Raw genomic sequence first — 17,385 nt, 5'->3', positions numbered from 1 at the left:
AAATTGGGATTATTGTAACATATACAATTGCATGATGTATATTTTCTTACTCACTTGGACATATCAAAAGATTATTTTGCTTGTGATCTGTAGGTGCACACAAAATAACTCTTGAAAAAGAAAAGGAACCTCGCTCCTTTGACAAGAGACTTAAAAATATGGAATTTGGACCTAGTTTGAAGGATTTGCTTCATGCTCTTAAGGTAAAATAAAATAATTTTGTTAATAAGCTTGTTAAGTTGACCTGTTTAATTTTCTTATAGAATTAAGAAAAATGACAGTCTTTAATTTAAATTTTGGTGAAACTTTTAGAGTCTCTTAATTAAAGTACTCATTTTCCTTGTAATGGAAAGGAAGATCCCTTTTATTATTTGGCATTGCTAGGGACCTGTCTAGTGTCAGAGACTGATGCTGCACAAATGTAATTTTTATTTTTCATTGCTTTTACATTGTTTTGTGTTTATTCCCTATGAAGAAATAAACAAGACATTTAAAAAGTTCATAAATTGGAAGAATTCTGTTTGTCAACACATATTCCCCACACACAAAAAGAGTCACAATCTTGAATACAAAATTTTGTGTTTCTATAGATGTTAAAGGACTATCATAGTAACAGATACCAGGATGCAGGGGAATCTCCTTCCAACACTCTAGTCTTCTTGTGAATGCTTTTTTTTCTATTTATAACATTATTCTTGGCATATATATTGCTTGGTTGTAATTTTCACATACATATTTCATTCATTTTTAGTGAATTTTACACTCTCAATAAAACTTCCAAAAGTCTTTGAAATAACATCAATTGAATTTTCCTAACTCACATTAGAATTATATCTCCGTATTCCCGATTTCCCGTTATTTTCTCTTTCCTGGAAATAGTTGTTGTTTCATTTCTCATTGTTCAACTCAAAACATTCTGTTCCTTTTAAAACATATTTTTATCTCAATATTAAAATAGACTATGGGCTTTCTCCCCTCCTTCTCATTCCATGTTCCCCCACACCACTTGAATCTCTCAAAACTGTAGAGAAAACACTAGAGTCAGTGAAGAAATACTATTGAGAGCAAGAAATAACCTTCACTAGGGAAGAGGCTCCTGTTCCTTTTAAATTATTTATTAGCTATTTGTGTCCTCCACCCCCAGCTCCCTTCCTCTATACAGAATCCCTCTGGGTCTATGAGTTGTAGATTGGTTGTCATTTATTTAATTCCTAGCATCTACATATAAGCAGATACTTATCATATTTATCTACATATAAGCAGATACTTATCATATTTATCTTTTGGGTCTGGGCTACCTCACTCAGGATGATTTTTTTTCTAGTTCCATCCACTCTCCTGCAAATATCATTAGGTCATTTTATCTTTTGGGTCTGGGCTACCTCACTCAGGATGATTTTTTTTTCTAGTTCCATCCACTCTCCTGCAAATATCATTACATCATTTTATGTTAACAACCAAGCAATAATCCCTTGTATAAGTGTACCACAAGTTCTTCATCCATTCTCTGTTGAGGGACATCTAAGTTATTTCCAGTTTCTGGCTGTTATGAATGTAGCATCATTGAATATGGTTGAGCAAGTGTCTAATGGTAGGAAAATGCATCCTTTATCATGAAGGGTGTTGTCAAAGGCCCTTTCTTGCATCTAAATGAGATGATCATGAGCTTTTGTCTTTCAGATTGTTTATATGGTGGGTTACACTTATTGATTTTCATAATTTGAACCATACTTGCATCTCAGTGATGAAGCTTACTTAATCTTAGTGGATATATTTTTTTCTGTTCTTGTATTTGGTTTGCAAGTACTTTGTTGAGTATTTTTGCATCTATGTATATAAGGGAAATTGGTCTGTAACTCTTTCTTCTTTTGGATATTTATGTGATTTGGGTATCAGGGTATTTTTGCCCTCAAAAATGAGTTGAGCAATGTTCCTTCTGTTTCTATTTTGTGGAATAGTTTGAGGAATATTGGTATCAACTGTTCTTTGAAAGTCTGGTAGAATTCTGGCCCTAGGTTTTGTTTTATTTTATTTTTGGTTGGGAGACTCTTAATGAGTGCTTCTATTTCACTAGAGGTTATAGGTCTCTTTAAATTGCTTATCTATCTTGGTTTAACTTTGGTATGTGGTACCTTTTGAGAAAATTATTCATTTCTTTTATGTTTCCTGATTTGGTGGAGTACAGTTTTTTTAGGTATATCTTTATGATTCTCTGGATGTCTTCATTGTCTCTTGTTATGTCCCCATTTCTATTTATTTTTTTCCTGTCATTTTAAAGGTTTTATTGATTTTTTGTGAATTTCATATCATGCACCCCAACCCCACTCATCTTTCAATATCTTCCTCTCCCCGTAAAAACCTCCCCTCAAAAAAATGATAAAAAATAAAAAGTTAAAAAAATAAATAAAAATTAATCAAAACAGAAACATCTCTCTGTGGTGTGTTATAGTGTATCACCCAGTCTACCCTTTTGCCCAAACCGCTTGATTTGCAAATGGTCTTTGTAACGAGTCATTGGCCAGGTTTTCGGCCTCTGGTTTCTGCTACACTATCAATACTGGATCCTCAACAGGACTCCTCATAGATAACTTGTTTCCCTGTGTCATGGAGATCTTCAGATTTTGTTCTGCAGGACCAGATTCTTCACATGCTCCGGCAGTTCTTAGATGGGGTAGACGTTGAAGTGGGCCAACTCAAAGCCCTGGAACTGGGCATTGGGTGGTTACTGAGTTGGTCAGCCTACCTGCTCTTCCATGAGCTCAACATTAGGGCCAGTTCTCTTGGTTTGCCCAGGTGGGTGGAGTGGCCAGTTCCCCTGCCTGTGGTAGCTGGCAAGGGGCAGGACTAGCTCTCCTGAGCTCCTATCATCCGGACCAGCTCTCCCACACCCACTTCACCAGGGCCAGTTCTTCCAAGTGCCCAGGTGATGTGCAAGCTGCAGCTGGTGAGGGCCAGGGCCAGCTGACTGGAGTGCTGCAGCTGGTGAGGGCAGGGCAGACTCTAAGCAGCACTGGGATTTCAATGTGGCTCTAGGTGATAGCCCAGACTAGGGACATTCCCACGGCTTTTGGTGGTAACATAGGCCACAGACATGGACCCAGACTGCTCCTGCTGCAGGGCTATGAACCCAGACATGACACTTGGATGTGGCAAATTAGATCCTGTTTTCATATCCATTCTTTTAGCCCATGTCTTTTTATTGGCAAATGGAGACCATTCCTATTACTTTGTAGAAGTAGTAGTAGTAGTAGTAGTAGTAGTAGTAGTAGTAGTAGTAGTAGTAATTGTTGTTGCTGCTGCTGCTGCTGTTGGTGGTGGTGGTTGTGTGTATGTGTGTGTGTGTGTGTGTGTGTGTGTCTGCTGCCCTTCTTTTGGTTTGCTGGTGTGAGATTAGTTATTCCCTATGTTTTTATGGGTGTAGTTAACCTCTTTAGGTTGGAGTTTTCCTTCTAGCCCCTTATTTAGGGATGCATTTGTAGATATTTTTTAATTTGGTCTATCAAAGAATACCTTATTTTCGACATCTATGGTGATTGAAATGTTTGGTGGGTATAGTAGCCTGAGCTGGAATCTGTGGTCTTTTAGAGTTTGTAGCCCAGGCCCTTCTATTTTTTATAAACTTCTTGAAAAGTCAGGTATAATTCTAATAGGTCTGCCTTTATATGTACTTGGTCTTTTCCTCTTGCAGCTTTTAATATTCTTTCTTTGTTTTGTATGTTTAGTGTTTTGACTATTAAATTCCTAGGGGACTTTCTGTTCTGGTCCAATCTATTTGATGTTCTGCATGCTTCTTATACCTTTGCAGGCATCTCAATGTTTAGGTTAGGAAATTTTTCTTCAATGATTTTGTTGAACATATTTTCTTGGGCTTTAAGCTGGATTTCTTCTTCCTCTATTGCTATTATTCTTAGATTTTTGTCATTTCATAATATGTCAGATTTCCTGGATGTTTTATGTCAGGAGATTTAACATTTTCATTGACCAGTGTATCCATTAATCTATCATATCTTCAATGTCTGAGATTCTTTCTTCTATCTCTTGTATTCATTTTGTGAAATTGGCTTTGTAGATTCTATTTTAATTTCTAATTTTTTCATAGCCAAATTTTCCTCAGTTTGGGTTTTCTTTATTGTTCTTATCCACTTTAGGTCTTGAACAGTTGTATTCACTTCTTTCCCTTGTTTGTTTTTGCTTTCTTGGACTTCTTTAAGGGATTTAACTATTTTCCCTTTAATAATCTCTATCATCTTTATATACATGGGGTTCTTTAAGGTCTTTTGCTTGTGCTTCAGCTATCTTGGAATACTCAGTTCCTACAGTGGTAGGGTTGCTGGGCTTTAGTGGAGATATATTGCCCTGGCTGTTATATATTATGTTCTTATGCTGATATCTAGGCATCTGGGATTGGGATGATTATAGATCTAGATAAAATTTCTCATTTTTTTTTTCTGCATGGGTGTCCTGTTTCCTTGGTCTTTGTTTCCTCTGCAAATTTCAGGAAAGTATGATGGCTATGTTGTATGGCAGGAAATTTTCTGTGCACCTCATAGGTGTGGCCACTCAGGGTTCCAGTTAAAATAAGTTTCTGGATATTGGGAGCTGACTCTTGTGAATGGCTAGGGTACAGAAGTTGTTCACAGGAGGGAGGAGGCCTAGTGTTCAATCAGGATCTGCTTATTTAGTCTACTTAGAATAAGGGTAGATGGTGAAGAGAGGTCACCGCAGAAAGTCTTCTAAAGTGCTGGGGATGAGAATGGGGGAATAGATCTGTTTCTTCTTTAGAGAATTTTCAGTACAGTAGATTAGAACTTTTGTTAATTGGGTTGCTTGTTTTCTTTAGGTTTATTTTGTTCTTTGTATATTCTAACTATCTGTCACATTTATATTGGGAAGTTTTTTTTTCCATTTACTAGGCCATCTATTCATTCTATTAATGGTTTTCATTATAGAAAAGAAGTATTTTAATTTCATGAGATTCCACATGTCCATTCTTTACATTTTTCTCCAGTCACTAGAACCATATTTATAAAGCCCTTTATTTATCTTTAAATGTACTTCCTGCTTTATCCTCCAGTAGTTTCAGAGTTTTGTGTGTAATACTGGGGTCTTTGATCCAATTGTAACTAATTTTGTGCAGAGTGAGAGACAAGGATCAAGCTTGAATCAATATCTATAGATGTTCAATTTTTCTAGCATCATATGTTGAAGAGGCTGTCTTCTCCAATCTGTATTTTTGGACTTCTTTGTCAAAACTCAGGTGGAGTGGGTGCATGGAGCTATGTCTGGATATTCTCTTCCATTGATTAATTAATCTAATTTAGTGCCAGTACATGTTTATTATTATTATTATTATTATTATTATTATTATTATTGTGGTCTGTAGTGTAACTTGAAACCAGGTACTCTGATACTTGTTCTTATTGTCTAGGATGGTTTGGCTATATTTGTTTTTTTGCATTTCCATGTGAATTTTAAGAATTTTTTAATTTTTTTCTGTGAAGAACTGAGTTGACAGTTTTGTGTGGATTAAAGTAACTTTGTAAGAGTAGATGTGAGCAGGAGCTAGTGCTTGAGCATGGAACCTCATTCATGATATGATTTTTGCTATCTTTCAAAGCTAAATGTACTAAGTAGATATACTACATAAGATTTATTTTCACATATTCCTATTCTCCAAGTACTTCTTTGTATTAAATTACGAATCTTTTGTAATACTTGATTGTAGGTCATCAAAATTTAATTTTTAAAGTTGTATTATATTGCTCAGGCTACTCTTGAGTATTTATTCTTTTTTTGGCCTCTGGAATTCCAGGGTTTCAGGAATGCAGTACCACAGCTGGCCCATTTAATTTTCATTCTATACAAAGATGACATGTGGGTATTATTAAATAATGCAGAATCTAAACAATTATAACTGCTTTACAATGTTAAATGTTAAGCTGAAATTTTTAACAATATTTTGTAAAATTTAAGAATCAGTGCTTTAAAGTTTGTTATCATTTAAAATTCTTTGAACAAAATGAATTAACTATCTATATTAATGGGGATCATCATGGTTTCTCACACACTGAAGATGGCAGACACTGACTGATTCATGATTATTAGTGTTTCTTCATCCCACCCTTATAACTATTTTGTATTGTAGTATTTAAGGCACTCTTTTGAAAATCCTTATAAAATTACACAACAGATTATTAGAGACCATGGTCATCCCACTGCCCAAAACACAAAAGCTCATTCATTCCTTGCATGGTTTTGTACCACTTTTTATCCTTCCCCAATCTTATTTCTATGCCCAATTATAACCAGTGTTCTACTGCAGATAAACTGTTTCTTAGCACCTAGATACAGGACAGAGCATTTTGTGTTTGTCTTTCTATGTCTAACTTACTTAATCTATTTCTCATCACTTCATGTATTAAGTTACAAATGATGAGATTTCATTCTTCTTTACTGCTGAATTATATTCTATTACATATACATGCTTTTATGTATAAAGCAGATGCCACACTTACAGTTTATTGATTAGTAGGTACCTAGTTCAAATATGAATCATAGCTTTTGTGACTATTATAGTAGTTAATTTGTTGTACAGGTATTTCTTTGGTATGCTGATCATTTTTCATTGAGATCACTGTACTTTCAACAGTTCTTTGGTGTGCCCTAAAGTTTAGTATGGTAAGAAGGGTTTATTTCCCAGAAAAAAAATATTAGGATGCTTTGGGAAATCTAAGAGATGAGGCCTAACCAGAAGTCCTTAAGTCATTTAGCGTGTATCCTGAATAGGACTGTGGCAATCTGATCCATTATTTTCTCTTTATTTCTGTCTTTACCATGCAGGAAAGGATTGTATGAATATGTACTGCCTGAGCCAAAGTAACTGAGACAATCAACCATGGTCTGATTCTTAAAACTATGAGGAATATAAATGCTTATATTTTTATATATGAAGTAGCCCAATCTGCTCCTAATTTTTGAGTAAAATTAATTTCTTTTTTCATACTAGCCACATCCCCATTGACAATGTATAGCAGTTTCTATTCCTCCACCTTTGGCAGAAGTTTTGGTTGTTGTTTCTGATAATAGCCAATCGTTATCCCTGAGGCAGAATGCTGAGCTGAAGCAGCTTAAGAGAGGGAAAGTTTAATTGGACTCAGCATTTTGGGTAGTGCAATCAGTTATGGCACAGAAGGCATGGCTATTGGCAGGTATGGGGGGCGGGGGCAAGAGGTGGCTGCAACTCTTTCATCACCTCCTGTCTTGTTAGAGTAGAAAGCAAGGGGGAGAAAATAGAGCCAGGGCATGATGCTCACAGCTGCCCTAGCGGAGGCATGCTCTTTTCAGGTTTCTGCTTCTCCCGACAAAGGTTCCAAATCCCCACAAACAGGACCAAGCAGCTACCAACTAACTGAACTTGTGGGGAGAAGTTTATATCTAGACCATAACATCACTCTAACTTGATAAGAGGTATTTCATTGTAGCATTAACTTGCATTTCCATAATGGTTGATTGTTTTTACACATTTTTATATTATTTCTCAGCTGTTTATATTTCTTCTTTTGATACATATTTGGATCATACATCCATTTTTACATTGGATTACCTTTGTGTTGTTTAATTTCTTCAGAACCACACTTGTTTTGTGTATTAATCCTTGAACAGAACAATATGTGGCAAGCATTTTCTCCCATTCTATGGGTTATCTTTCTGCTCCAGTGATTGTTCTCTGTAGCACCATGTAGCCACCACCACCCGTTCACCATGTCCGAGCGAGGGGCTGAGGATCAAAGAACAGAGACAAGAACAGTGGGTCATTTGTCTCAGCAGAGTGCTGAATGCCATTTATTGAAGGAGGGAGGAAACCTTAAATACAGGCTTACAGCACAATGGGAGAACCCCAGAGGGCAGAAGTTCACTACAAATGTTTTACAAATTTGCATACAGCAAATTCAAGATACATAAACAAAGAACCTCCAGTAAGCATTTAGGAGGAGGAAACTGGCAGGGAATTAGCCTAGGGAGGACATCTGGTCAAAGTCATCAAGCAGGGCAACAGCTACTCAAAAAACAGGGGGACCAGGGCCCAACAGGTCCCCCCTTTTTACTAAAAAAATGAGCTTCTGTCTTAGGATGCTTGGGACATCAGCATGTCACCTTACCTGTCATAGGGAGTACCTGCCCAGGCCCTTCATGTCCTCTGCCTTAGGTTGGTGCATGCCCCCCAGACATTACCCTTCAATGAATACTCATTGTCATATAGGCTCAACCATGTGTGAGTTGTAGAGTCAACTACTGCCAAAGATCTCAAAGTGGCGCTGGGCTTGCAATCTGTGTATTTGACACAGAAAAGACCAACAGAAGTCCTAACCCACCCATAGCCAGTAGGCTAAAGGCAACTGAGCCTTCCTTAACAAGCCTTGCTGCAAATTAGAGCCCTCATAAGATGGTATCTTAAAAGCCAAGTAGAACTTGAGTTTTATAAATTTTATAACTTTCAAAGCCAATTGAAATGTATATAACTGTTGAATTAAATGTATCATGTCTAATAGAATGAAGGATTAATTAACTGTAGTAGTTACTTTTGCTGTCAGGGTCTCTACTCTGCTGGCTGTAGTAACCAACTGTGAAAAAGTAATCCCAGGAACAGTAGCAGTGGTGGCTGCCACTGCTATAATAGCAACAACGGCAGCAGCAATGTCAAATTCTCTTCTGGAGCGTGTGAGCACCATCTGTGTCTTACTGCCATGATCCACTGGCACGGATACAACTCCTGGATCAGAACTACCAAGGCCTGTTTTTCTCGATCCCAGCACGACTTAAGCTGGCAGCTCTGCAAAAGAACAACTAAGAACCATAAAGAAAAACAGTGATAGCACACAAGGAGCAGAACTAATGGTCTCATAATCACTATATTCAGGCTCACAAATTTTAAGGTATCTTCAAGGGGGGGCTAGATGAATTTCAGGAGGCCAATAAATGTTGCACAGAGCCATTCCTGAAAAGTAGGTACTACACCAGCTTGAAGAAGATTGTGAAAATGAAAAGGCTTAGCTAGCATGGTACTGTTAACAAATGGAGGTCAGTGACCATGCTACCAAATGTCGGTTACCCTTTAATCTCCAAAGTACCTGGGTGACACATTCTCAAACATTCTTGGAAAAGCAGTTAACATACATTACCTTTTGAAGAATCCAACCACATGGCTACAGTTCCTAGGCTTAAGTTGATGCTTGTCAAGGCCAGTCATATTGGGCCCTCAGTCTCCACTGGCATCTGAAGGGGAGACTTCCTCACAAAGGCCCAATAGGTCTCTGCCATGTTTGGATTTTGCAGCAGCCACAGGGTATACACAGCACTCAGGAACCCAAAAAAGAACCTCATTATCCTGTGGAAAGACATAAACGGAACCCCCAGCCCACACCAACACTGGATTGGGTCCCCTCCAAGTGCCAATAGAAAGATCACACCAGAGGATGATTTGCAACAGGAGCCCTCTAGGGCTTATCTGCAGAGGATATTCCAGCAGAATCCACTGACAAAAAATTTAAAATATATAAAACAAGGGAAAGAATAAAATGTGGAGAGGAAAGATGAGCCCCTAGCTCTCCCCTTTTTACTTGAGCAAAATATGTTCTTAAGGTACTATGACAGCATTCTACTATAACCTGTCCTTGAGAATTATAGGGATTACCAGTCTTATTAACAATAGAAAAATCTTGGCAGAATTTTGAAAATCCCATACTGCTGTAGGCAGGACCATTATCAGTCTTTATGCATTTTGGCACTCCCATATAAGCAAAAGCATGAAGACAATGGTTCTTTACATCCTTAACCTTTTTACCTGAATGGGCAGAGGCAAAATTTAAAGAGAAATAAGTATCGATAGATACATGGACATATTGTATTTTTCCAAAGGAAGGCATGTGTGTGACATCCATTTGCCACATGTGATTAGGTAAAAGTCCTCAGGGATTAACTCCCAAATAAGGAACAGGTAAAAATTCAACACAAATAGGACATGATTTAACTATCTGGATGGCTTGTTCCCGGGTTATACCCATATGATGATGAAGAGATCTAGCATTAAGATGATAACTTTGATGCAATTGAGTAGCCTTTTCAAAAGCAGAACAAATTAATGTGACAGCCATATGAGTAATGGCATCAACCTTCTAATTACCTTCACTTAGAGGTCTAGGTAATTGATTATGAGCTCTAAAATGTCCCACATTATTCCTTGCACTTGCAATAAATATTCATGAATGGGAGAGATGGATGGTATGTAGGCTGTTGTTTCCGAAGGCACAATGGCATGTGCCACATATTGGCTATCAGTATAAATGTTTACATGTTCATCAGAAAACATCTGTAAAGCAAGCAATAGTGCCTGTACCTCCACCATCTGGGCAGAAGTGCCCTGGACTTTCATTCATTCTCTTTACTATGTTATCAGAAACTACCATAGCAAACCTACATGAAGTGCCATCAGTAAATACCACATGGGCCTGAGGAATAGGAGTCATCTGTACTATCTTGAGAAATATAACAGGATGCAATTAAAAAAAATTGACACACATCATTGGAGGGGTAGTGAGTATCAAACTGACCTTGCATGGAACATGTCAATATAGCCCAGTCATTATCATTAGCTTGCAACCATGCTATTTGAGACTGAGTTTATGGGGTCACCACAATATTTGGCTCCTTACCAAAAGTTTGAACACTGATCTTGATTCCTTTAAATATAATCTGAGCAACAGCCTGAGGATAAGGAGTAATGGTTTTCATTGGAAAAGCTGGGGAATGTACCCATAGAATAGGACCTGTTTGCCAAAACACTCCAGTAGGTGAATGAGAAAAACAAAATATCAACTACAATAAGGGAGAAGAAAGATCTATATAATGCACATGAGCTTGCTCCAGGGCCTCTTGCACACGTTGTAGGGCTGTACGCCCTTCAGCTGTTAATTCACAGGGAGATAAAGGATCAGGGTCGCCCTTTAAGATATCATACAAAGGACGAAGTTGACCTGTTTGAACCTTTATAGTGGGCAGAAGCCATTGAATATCTCCCAGAAAGTTTTGGAAATCATTAAGCGTGCGTAGCCGATCCGTACACAGAGTAATCTTTTGTAGATGTATGCCTGTGTGTAACAATTCATGACCTAAACAATGATAGGGAAAGGATACTTGTACCTTTTCTGGGCCTATTTGTAAATTATCCAGGCTCAGAACCTCTTGTAATTTAGAAAAGGCATCAAAAACAAGCTTTTTGACTTCAGCAGCCAATAAAATATCATCCATACAGTGAATCATATAAATATCTGGAATAGCTTTTCAAACTGGAGCTATGGCCAAAGACACATAAATTTGACATATAGTAGGGCTATTGGCCATTCCTTGGGGCAAGACCGCCCACTGATATCTCTGATGAGGTTCTTTGAGATTTTCTGATGGAACACTAAAAGCAAAGTGAGGACTGTCCTTGGTATGTAAAGGAATGGTGAAATCAATCACAATTAAATGCCAATGTTTAGGAATTGCCACATGGGCAGGCAAACCAGGCCATGTTGCTCCCATGAGAAGCGTGGTTTTATTTATAGCTCTAAGATCCTGTAATAGCCTCCATTTTTTGACTTTTTTAAAATAACAAATACAGGTGTGTTCCAGGGTGAAGTGGAAGAAATGATATGTCCAGCATCTAACTGTTCCTTAACTAATGTGTTTGCAGTCTCCAATTTTTCTTTAGTAAGGAGCTGTCAATTATAAAAGCATTAAATACAATCTCTATAGGATTTGAAGAGGTAACTTTAGGTAATACTCTTCTAGAGTATTTTTATAAAATCTTAAAAAGAAGATCCTTTTTATAGATCCCAAGTAACACATTTATGTAAATCACCAATTATTAACAATGTGGATCAAACAATTTATCTGTATTTTATTTACTGGAAAAATAATTGTGTAACCTTTTCATCAGTAAGAGATTATTTTTTTATGGGTTTTTAATCTAAGCAACAACATTATTTAATAAGCTAACAACCCAATCCATTTCAGGTGTTATATTTCTATAGAATTAAACCAAGAATTTCTAGAAAGCAACTTAAAGAGCAGAGCCAAATTTTTAGTAGTGATCAACAGACAACAGCATACCTAATATATAGTTCAGAATTATGAGTTCTGTTCCTTTAGTTTATCTACCATGAAAATCAAACATTCATCCAAACATTTATTAAGACAATCAAAAGAAGAGAACATCCTTTATACAATGAATGATTAATATCCCTGGAAATTTAAATAGCATTGACTTAGCATTCCATGTCCTGACTGAAACCGTTTTTTACCAGAAGTTGGGCCGTTTAAACTTTTAGCTCTGGTCTCTCCCTGGGCCTCTGCTCCCTTGCCCGCCCCTGAGTCTGTTCCCCTCATCAGCCTCACAGCTATGCTTCCCACCAGCTTGTACCTGTCTGTCCACCTCTCTGGGCCATCTCCCATGCTGCCATACACGCCTTTGTCCACCACACCGGGTGCGCACTCCCGCTGAGCACTCTGGTTTAACTTCCTCTTTCTCCCATGAAGGGACTACTAATAATGAATTATTCCCACCATAAGGAAAAAACAGAAAACATTTCCCATGAAGGGATCTTTAATGTTGAATTATTCCCATTCCAATAGGAAAAACAAACAAACAAAAAAAAAAAACATTTAAACCAAAGTTAAGCAAACAGACAATATTTTTTTAATTTATTTTATTTTGCAATACTATTCAGTTCCACATAACAGCCACAGATTTCCCTGTTCTCCCCCCTCCCGCCTCCCTCCCCTTCCCCCCAGCCCACCATCCTTTTCCACCACCTCCAGATCAAGGCCACCTCCGAGGACTGAGATCAACCTGATAGACTCAGTCCAGGCAGGTCCAGTCCCCTCCTCCCAGATTGAGCCAAGCGTCCCTGCATAAGTCCCAGGTTTCAAACAGCTAACTCATGCAATGAGCCCAGGACCTGGTACCACTGCCTAGATGCCTCCCAAACAGATCAAGCCAATCAACTGTCTCACCTATTCAGAGGGCCTGATCCAGTTGGGGGCCCCTCAGCCTTTGGTTCATAGTTCATGTGTGTCCATTCGTTTGGTTATTTGTCCCTGTGCTTTATCCAACCTTGGTTTCAACAATTCTCGCTCATATAAACCCTCCTCTTTCTTGCTAACTAGACTCCCAGCGCTCCACCCGGGGCCTAGCCATGGATGTCTGCATCCAGATTCCTCAGTACTTGGATGGGGTTTCTGGCACAACTATTAGGGTGTTTGGCCATCCCATCACCAGAGTAGGCAGTAAAAAAAAAAAGCCAAGTGGTGGTGGCGCACGCCTTTAATCCCAGCACTTGGGAGGCAGAGGCAGGCGGATCTCTGTGAGTTCGAGGCCAGCCTGGGCTACCAAGACAACAATATTTTTAACCTCTGTGCTTGCTTGCTTGTTCAGCCAGCAGCAGTGAGGCCCACCCGTTGATTCTTTGTAATTCAAATGCTGCCACTCTGTACTGGAAGGCAGAAAGAGCTCAGAGTTTTAGCTATCCTGAGATTTTTATATTGGAAAGAGCCTTTTCTTTTTCTATTAAGACTGGGAAGAGGCTTTTTTCTTTCCTTTATTTTTCTTTTACAGGGCCTTAAAATCTTTAGGCCTAGTTTCAATATTTTTCCCCTTTTTACTGGGAAAATCTTTTTTTTTTTTCTTTTTTAAATTTTCTCCCTTTTCTATTGGGAAATTTCCTTTCCTTCCCTCTTCTCTATTGGGAAGATTTTCTTTTTTAATTTTTTTTTCTTTCCCTTTAATCTGGTATATTAAATCCCCCAGAGACCAGAAACCAAGGACTAACATTTTGGAGGATCTGAATGAAATCTTCAGCAGTCCAAAGAACTGTTCCTCCAGGAACGACTGTGAACAACCTGCACCCATGACAATTTATAACAATTCACCCACCCTTACCTTCTCTTTTCTTTAAAATGCTGGCCAGCCTTACTTCCAGGTGTCCATCAGCAGCGTCCCTTCTTTCTCGGATCTCAGTGGGACCTCCACTGGTAGCAGTAATGCCTGAGCTACCATCACCTGTTTACCATGTCCAAGTGAGGGGCTGAGGATCAAAGAGACAAGAAAGGCAGGTCATGTGTCTCAGCAGAATGCTGAATGCCATTTATTGAAGGAGGGAGGAAACCTTTAATACAGGTTTACAGCACAATGGGAGAACCCCAGAGGGCAGAAGTTCCCTACAGATGTTTTACAAATTTGCATACAGCAAATTCAGGATACATAAACAAAGAACCTCCAATAAGCATTTAGGAGGAAGGAAACTGGCAGGGAATTAGCCTAGGGAGGACATTTGGTCAAAGTCATCAAGCAGGGCAACAGCTACTCAAAAAACAAGGGGGGCCAGGGCCCAAGAGTTCTTTTTCCTGAACAGAAGCCTCTTGTTTTTGTTTTTTCTTTAAATGATCACATTTATCTACATTGCTTCTGTTTTGTGTACCTTTGGAGCCGTAGACAAAAAAAAAAAAAAAAAAAACTTGCTCATACTGATACAGTGCAGCCTTTTTGTTACATCTTAGGAGATTTGTAGCTTCTGGTCTTATGCTTACATTTTAATCACCTTTGAGTTGGCTTTTCCTGCAGAATGAGAGCAGAGGTCAAAGTACAGTTTTCTGCATGTGGACATTTATTTATGGAAGAAGTGTCTCTTTAGTGTTTACTTTTGACTCTTTATCAAAAATCAGCTGGCTATAAATGACTGATTATTTCTTGGATAATTGCATAGCTTTACCCTTGGCTCACTGGGTAAAACTGTTTCTGTCTATGTCATGCTTCTTTGTCTACTGTGGCTCTATGGTATGTCTTGATATCAGATATACTGACACTTCCAGCTTTGTTGTGTTACATGTTAATTCAACTTATTGGTGTCTTTTTTCTCTACCGTATAAATTCCAATATTGTTTTCAAGAGTGTTCTGAAATAACATCACTGGTGTTTTGTTTGAGGTTGTATTGAAAGTATAGTTCACTTTTTCGTTTTCTAGCATTTATTCTTTCATGATCATGTATGTCTTTTCCTTTTGTGTGTGTGTGTGTGTGTGTGTGTGTGTGTGTGTGTGTGTGTATGTGTGTCTACTTCAATTTCTCTCATCTGTGTTTTACAACTTTAATTATAGAAGTACTTCATTTCTAAGGTCAAACTTAATTCCAGGCATTTTCTCTACAGCTGTTTTGATTGTGAGTGTTTCCACAATTTCTTTCACAGTAAGTTCATCTGGCTAATGAAATGTTACTAAGATTTATGGTTTGGTTTTTATATGCTACAATTTCCCTGAGTTAAGGTATTAGTTTTAATATTGCTTTAATATTGACTTTAGGTTTTTCTGTACACGAGAGCATATAATCTTTAAACAGTGATAATTTGACCCTGTCCCATGCCTTGCCATTTGTATATCTTTTATCTAAATCTAAAATTGGATTGTAGACTGAAACATTATCACAAAGTTGTAAATAACTCAGAAATTCGTTCTACAGCTATGTCTAAAACTTTCATAAGGAAAATTGAATGCAACCAATCTGTATTAATAACATTTGGGGAAATTGACAGAAGTATAATGCTAATTCATAAAATGGCTATGTTCCTGTATAAAATATTTAGTCCAATAATCTATAAATTCAATGTAATAATAAACAATCATATGGCATGCATTTTATATTTTAAAGAATAACAAATTTCTTATGCACATCTAAATAAATCATAGTTATAGAGTAGACAACTTAACAATTGGTAATTTCTCTGTGTGTCTATATACATATATATTAAAGAAGTATTTTCTATAACATAAGCAAGGAGGATAATATTGCTCAGTGTATTCTATGATAAATATCCAAATTCCTATCTCATATTATATAAATAGATACTTTCCAGGTTTATAAAGTTCTTTAGGTAAAATAAGTAAATGTTGAAAGAGAATACACGTATAAAACAAAAGTGAAAATGTGCTCTAAGTAAGTTTTAACCAATGTAAAACACAAAGTAGAAGGTATTAGGTCAGATAATATAAAGTCAAGAATGTTTGTTCTATGAATGAATCTGTATCCAGTACAGTAGATAACTAATGGCCACCTAAATTCAAGAAGTTAATATTTGGAATGAATAGGGAATTCTTTGGAAATTTATCCAATCCATAAGAGGGATAGTACATCACACACAAACTGAACTTCTAAGTTATATGAAGAAACACACAGGTTTGCATGTATTTGCATGTATGTTATGTAGATGTTCACATACGTTCAGGTTCACATGCAAATGAGAATATGTGTATACGTGTGGAGTTCAGATGACCTCAGGTGTCATTCCTCAGGGACTATAAATGTTTATTTTCTTTTTTGAAATACACACTAGCCTGGTACTTGCTATGTAGGCTAGATTAGTTTATCAGTAGGCCTAGGGATCATCCCTGCCATCGCCATCTCTCAGCACTGATATTATGAGTGTGTGCCACTGTGCCTGGCATTTTGATAAGGGTTATGGGGACTGAATTCAGGTCCTTGAGCAAAGCAAGCACTTTGCCAACTGACACTTCTCTCCATCCCCCAAAATGCACATTTATGTGTGAAAACATAGAAACATAAAAGAAATGCTATCTTGTGTGTGTCTGTATGACAAAGTTTTGGAAGCCTACGAATGTTAGTAAAGGTTATCAAGTATTTCTAAATATGTGCTCCATGTCCCTTAGCTATTGCTGTATGGCAAAACTTAGTAGCATGCCAGTAAATTGTTTTACTTATTAGTGCAAAATTTGTAGGAAGCTTATTTTTCTCCGCTGTGTGTGGGGTGACTAAAGTTCTCACAGTCTGAAGGATGGAATTATCTCAAGGTTTCTTTGCTGTAATATTAGCATTATTACTGGCTATGTTTTCGAACACTCACACATGGCCTTGCTCACAATTGGAAGACCTTCCCACACTCAGTGATGTTCCAATGCAATGGTACATTTCTGCAAGGTCCTGATGAACCTGAGTGAGATATTGTTCTGATGAATCTTAGAGTATAAGCTGCATCGTTAGGAAATGAGACGCTCTGATACTAAGGTGTTATTATAAAAAGGTACAACTTGAAGAACAATTTGGACCAAAAAATGAAATAAATTACTCATAAATCCCAAATATCCCCAAGCCCCTTACAAGGGCACACAACTCTAAAGATGCTCTGTTGTAGGAGATCAAGAGTGCATGTATGGGGTTTTCTACTGTAACCATGTGTGTGACAGTGGGGAGTAGACAGTGGCATAAGTATTTGATTATATAGGAATCAATAAATACTTTGGAATCAAATGGTGCAAAATTATAGAGCACTCACCAGCTGAG

At 37.6% G+C, this 17,385-nt stretch overlaps 1 protein-coding gene across 1 annotated transcript in view; it reads left to right on the top strand.

The window, feature by feature from the left end:
• Nucleotides 1-17,385, top strand: part of LOC114699789 (solute carrier organic anion transporter family member 6A1-like) — a 95,928-nt gene that overhangs the window by 26,286 nt on the left and 52,257 nt on the right. The window contains exon 6 of the mRNA XM_028879078.2: nucleotides 94-203. Within this exon, the coding sequence (XP_028734911.1) occupies nucleotides 94-203 (110 nt within the window). The remainder of the gene's footprint in view (nucleotides 1-93; nucleotides 204-17,385) is intronic.

This window comes from Peromyscus leucopus, chromosome 13, assembly GCF_004664715.2.
Source record: "Peromyscus leucopus breed LL Stock chromosome 13, UCI_PerLeu_2.1, whole genome shotgun sequence".
In the NCBI taxonomy this organism is placed as follows: Eukaryota; Metazoa; Chordata; class Mammalia; order Rodentia; family Cricetidae; genus Peromyscus; species Peromyscus leucopus.
Note: the sequence above shows the minus strand (reverse complement) of the source record. Positions and strands in the feature narration are given on the sequence as shown.